The sequence below is a fragment of the Juglans microcarpa x Juglans regia genome, chromosome 8D (assembly GCF_004785595.1).
Source record: "Juglans microcarpa x Juglans regia isolate MS1-56 chromosome 8D, Jm3101_v1.0, whole genome shotgun sequence".
In the NCBI taxonomy this organism is placed as follows: domain Eukaryota; kingdom Viridiplantae; phylum Streptophyta; class Magnoliopsida; order Fagales; family Juglandaceae; genus Juglans; species Juglans microcarpa x Juglans regia.
Genome location: NC_054608.1, coordinates 25,587,771 through 25,593,770, shown reverse-complemented (window position 1 = coordinate 25,593,770; position 6,000 = coordinate 25,587,771). Strand labels below are relative to the sequence as shown.

The 6,000-nt window shown below is 37.0% G+C and overlaps 1 protein-coding gene across 1 annotated transcript; it reads right to left on the bottom strand.

Annotated features, from left to right (window-relative positions):
• Positions 1-2,466: 2,466 nt before the first annotated feature.
• On the bottom strand, positions 2,467-3,226 carry LOC121243181 (oleosin). The gene has a single exon (XM_041141252.1). The coding sequence runs from the start codon at positions 3,106-3,108 to the stop codon at positions 2,638-2,640; it is 471 nt and encodes a 156-aa protein (XP_040997186.1). The 5' UTR covers positions 3,109-3,226; the 3' UTR covers positions 2,467-2,637.
• Positions 3,227-6,000: the final 2,774 nt, after the last annotated feature.

The following is a 6,000-nucleotide window of genomic DNA, read 5'->3' as shown; positions in this document are numbered from 1 at the left end:
TATTAAATTGAATTTGAAAATCAATTGGAGAGAAAGATTAAGATTATCATATTTGATAGAGGAAGTGAGTACTCTTCTAATCAATTGGGTCAATATTGTGAGAAAAATGGTATTACACATAAGGAAATATGCCCCTTCATTTTTTCCTTGATCTAACGGTGTTGCTGAAAGGAGAGTAAAATCTTAATAGATATGGTCAAATGCATGCTCTCTAATTTTATTCAAGGGACCTGAGAAGACATTGTATGACCTCTAGACGGGTAGAATGCCTAGCACTAATTTCTTTAAAGTTTTGGGTGGTCTTGCCAATATTAAGGTTTCAAAAATTAAGAAAATAAAATTAGGTCTCAACACAACAAATGTTGTAGTATTCATTAGGTATGCTAGACATAAGGTAGATTAACTTAATAATTTATTGTTAGAAATTCTACTATTTGACATAAGGTAGAGTAACTTAAGAATTTATTGTTAGAAATTCCAGTAGTTAATAACCCAATGCTTGTTAACTTTGTTGTTTGTAACAATCAGATTATGATAAATGTTTGTAAGAATAAACACTATTCATAAGAGGAGACATCTGAATATCAAACATTCTACTATTAGATACCTAATAAAAAATTGATATCTGAATTTGAAATACAAAGAGTCAAAAGATAACCTTACAAATCCTTTGGCGAATGGATTGGTAAATCAAAGGTTATACATACATCAAATGGATGGGACTTAAGCTCATTAATTAGGACATTAGTAACGAAAACTCAACCTTCCTTATTAGAGATCCCAAGAAGAAGGTGCAATGGGAAGAACAAATTATTTGAGTGATTGGATAACACTATAAAATATTACTTGGTCCATCCCTAGAGTGAGATTGAATTGTATGTTCCTTTGGAGGACTCATCCGTGAGTGTGAGGTAGGGTCATAGTCTGTGGTAATTGGGCTATTCACTAGAAAACTCATGAGTCAAAGATACAATGACCTTTATGCACCATCTTAATAGGAACCTGATATATGTCGTACTATATGTATAATGTAGAGAAGCCTAACTTAAAAGATTATGGTTCAAGATGTGGTTCGCCATGGATTTTTTAGATGCAAACGCGTTAACACTAAGTTCAAAATTGCTAGTTACCTCTGATGATGCATAGTATTGAGCCCAAACTTTATTTTATTTTATCGGTTGATACACAACGTCTTAGAGTTAGGCTGATTATAATTAATATATATATATACATAACATTTAATAGAATTACTATGAACCATTATATTGGTTGAACCCAATGGTTTAATGGTTGAGTTTTGCTATGTATTAGTAAGTTTGCGTACCAATCTGCGTATTAATATTATTACATTTATATTCTAAATTCAAATTAGCACTGTTTTCAATAAAATCTATTTTATGACCAATCATATTGAATGTGTGCGCATATTACTGCACATAATCGATTACAATTAGATTTTTTCTTAATGGTTGGATGTCTTTGGACGTGTGTTGGTCCCTAGCTCGAGTCTACTGTTTTCCTATTTGCTTGGGATACGAGCCTTAATTGCCGGCCTAGCTCGAGGAGTTTTTCTCTTTGATGGATTAAAAACCTTTTAAATGTGTTATAAATTGAAAAGTTGTAACTTTTCATAAGAAAATAAGGAACCTTATGTGAGGGATTGTACCCTTTAGTGCATTATAAACATTTTATATGTGTTATCAGCGAATTGAAAAATCAAAAGATTGGAGCCTTAATTGCTAGACTATCAAATGTGGATTAGAAACCTTTTATATGTGCTACCTGTGAAAATGTGTTATGAAGTGAGAGGTTTGTAACTTAATTGTTTATAAATAAAGGACCATGTGCACTAAAAACGAGGTACAAATAAAGGATTGAAATTATTAAAATATTATTTTTTAATATTATTAATATTTTAAAATTTAAAAAAATTAAATTATTTATTATATTTTATGTTACAATTTAAAAAAATTATAAAAATAAATTAAAATGTGTTTAGATTCCAAACGTAACATAAACATTGAATTCTTTAGCCTAAACTTTGGGGTCATCTTCCATGCATCGCATCACAAGGTATCATCCTCATTGCTAAGTCCTTGTTCGATGACGAATCGAACCTCAACAAGGCACACCCTTTCTATATACGTCATCGTACGTACTAAGGCATGCATGCTCCTTGGCACGGCATTCAGATTTCTGTCCCCATCCGAGGACAAGCTCTCTCCCAACTTCATTAATTGCTGCTCATCAACCAAACCAAGGAAGAGAACACTTTATCCTAAGACTATATAACTATGTTTATTAATAAATAGTTCTTGTAATACTCATGATCATGCGGACTTTAATTCACAAATCATGAGGCTCCCTTGCTGGCTACATTTTTCCAAAGGGCAGCAGATCTGAACCGTTCAATCTCCTCGTACAAGAATCAAAATTTTTCCAACCAAAGTAACAGATTGCAAAATGTTCAAACAAAATGCCCAGCAAGAAATTTCACTTTTTTAAGAAAACAACACAGAAAAAAAAAAAGGAAGAAAGAAAATTCCAGACATGTAAAAAGAGAAAACCCGGGTTAACCCAAGAGTGACCCTATCGGGTCCTGTCTAGCTACATATTCAACCCGGTCCTCTCAGAATCTCAGGCCCCCGGAGCCGCATCCTTGGCATACCCACCGTACTGGCTAGCATAGTCCTTGACATGACTGGCCGTGTCATAGATCCGGCTCCTCGCGTAGTCAAACCTGTCCGAACCGGGTGGGTTCAAACCACGGAAGTATCGGTACATCCACGACAAGGCGGCGACGACGGCCACGCCGAAGCCGCACAGGGACAAGAACCCGGCGATGCAGAAGAAGAGGATGGTGCAGATGGGGAGCCATATGGGGCTGGAGATAAGGATCAGCGGGGCAAAGAAGATGAAACCGAGGGCAGTGATGGTGACGGTGAGACCAGTGAAGATGAGCAAGACGGAGCCGGAGATGAGAAGGGTCAAGAATCCGATGAGCTGGGTGGAGTTTGGCGCATGGTCTTGGAGTTTTCGAAGGAATGTGGAGTTGGGTATTGGGGCTCCTCTCTGGGTTTGAGCTGAGCTGGGCTGACGGTCGGCCATGGTTAATTTTGAGAGCTGAAGCTGAATCAAGGTGTCTCTTAGAGAGAGCAGACTCAGAGAGATGGAGGTGGTAAAGAAGGGAAAGGGAGGGGAGGGAAGACAGGTGTGTGGAGGGTTCTGTGTGAGTAGACATGCGCGGGGACACGTGGAGAGGAATGGGATTCTGTTGGGACTGGGTAGGACCGACCTCTTCTTTTGCCGTTTTCTAAGATCAAAGGTTGATTCGTGGAAACTTTAATCCGTATCTCATGTCCCCTAATTTCGATTTGTTGAAGTTTGAAAATCTAAATTTTGATTAATATTAAATACAATTTTAGATTATTTTTATATAAATTTTAGATTTACATATTATTTTAAAATAGATAATGTGAGATCTGTATATTTTAAAATTGTAAATATTATTTTTCTTTTGTAATTAACCCTAGTTTAATTGTTGACAAAAAAAATTAAAATGATATTTAAGTCTGGTTTAGATAGTGAGATGAAATGAGATGATCTGTGAATAGTAATGAAATAGTTTGAGTTGAAATGTTTTATGAGATTTTGAGAAATGATAGAAAAAAATTAAATAAAAATATTATAAAGTTTTAATATTGTTAGAATATAATTTTTTATTATAATTTTTGTTTTAAAATTTGAAAAAAGTTGAATTATTTTCTATATTTTGTTTCAAAGTTGAGAAAAGTTATAATGATTATACAATAATTAGATGAAAAATTTAAATATTTAAAATTTAAAATTATTTATATTTATGGTGTTTATGGTTTTATTTAATGAGAAGTTTTATATACTACACTCATATCGTATTATGATAATGATATGGTGATATTGTCTATTAATTTTTTATTTATAAAAACTAAGAATTATTCAAGAGGATAAAAGTATCATATTTTATATAATGAGATAAAAGTAAAAGTAAAATATTACTCTTATTTAATTGTTATCTCACACCTATGAATTTGATTGTTTAGCTTTGTTTACTAAAAGTTCATTGGAAATTAAATATGGGCAAATATATAATTTACAAACGGAAGCATTTATCTCAAACAGTATATTTAGATCTTTCCTGAATTATTTTTCGATTTCTTTTGCTCCAAATAATTCCTCCCCATCGGTGGAGCGCATTATGAGAGTGAGATCCATATAATACACCGTATAAATTAAGAATATAATATAAATAATTAAATCTATCTTTTATTATTAGTTTAAGATTTTAGGACAGGTGATATTTTTACATAGTATCTGAGCAGAAGTCTTAAATTTGAATCTCGACTCTATACTTTATTCTATTTAATTAAATATTTCACGTATCACGCTCACACGTGAAGGTAAGTATTGAAAATATAATACAAATAATCAAATTTACCTCTTCCAAAAAATTTATATTTTTGGGCAAATTGTGATTTCACATAGCTTCTTTTGTAGCTCATTACAAAAGGAGGTAAAGACCATATAAGAAAGGACAGATCATAGTGGACATGCCAACATAGATCTCATATTTAGCGTCTAAAAACATACCACTTACGTGAATGATAAGGGAAATATGGCATTAATCACTATTCACTTTCACACTTCATACCTATAATTTTTTTTTTTCCTAAGATATGAGATGCGGAATAGTGAATAATAACTTATGAGAATAATTTTTTTAAGGGAAATGATAACTCGTAATTGGGCTTATCAAGCCCCAATATGCAATAACTTGGCATTTCGTCAAGCCTCAAGTGCCTTGAGAAGGGGAGGGGGCATGCCCACATGGATGTCCCTCCTTATTAGGGGTGTGCAAAATTCTGAGAATTCCGACTCCGTCCGACCTCCGCTCCGACGCCGACTCCGACGGAGTCGGAGTTGTCGGAATTCGGAGTCGGAATTCGGAACTACTCCGACTCGTGATTCGGAAGCGGAGTCGGAGTCGGAGCTCCATGTAGCTCCGACTCCGACTCCGAAATTTTTTTTTTTAAACCCAGCTGTAAAACGACGTCGTTTTACAGTTGGGTTTAAAAAAAAAAATTTGAACGACACCGTTCCACTTAATATGGAACGGAGTCGTTTCATATGGCTTCCTAAGGAAGCCTTCTCCCCTTCTTCTTCCTTCTCCAGTTCTTCTTCTTCTTCCTTCTCCCTTCTCTCTCTCGTCTCCCGTCCCAAACTCCCAGTGACTGAACCATCCTTTCTCTCTCGCGTCTTCCGTCCTAGTGCCAGCGTGCCGCCGTTCGTCGTTGCTCCTCCGTGCCGCCGTTTCTCGTTGCTCCTCTACTCAGCTTCCAAGTTCCACCTACGGTGAGCCCTAAATTTATGAGCCCTAAATTTAATTTAACCACGTCTCTTATGAATTGGAGCCTGCAGTTGTGATTCTTGTGAATTGGTTGTATTGAATATTCAATATAGTCCCAACACGGCGCTCAAAACCCTGAATTTTACATTGTATTGCAGACTTGCGCTCGAGCGAGGTGTCGAGCGCAAGTCGAGCGCACGTTGTATTGAACATTGGCTCGAGCGCCATGTCGAGCGCGCGTCGAGCGAACATCTCTGGATGGGTTTTGCTCGAGCGTTACGTCGAGCGCACGTCGAGCGAACCTCTCTGGATGGATTCTGCTCGAGCGCCATGTCGAGCGCACGTCGAGCGAACCTCTCTGGAGTCTAGAATGCAGACTCTGGATGGATTCTGCTCGAGCGCCATGTCGAGCGCACGTCGAGCGAACCTCTCTGGATGGATTCTGCTCGAGCGCCATGTCGAGCGCACGTCGAGCGAACCTCTCTGGATGGGTTTTGCTCGAGTGTCACGTCGAGCGCACGTCGAGCGAACCTCTCTGGATGGATTCTGCTCGAGAGCCATGTCGAGCGCATTTCGAGCGAACCTCTCTGGATGGGTTCCGCTCGAGCGCACGTCGA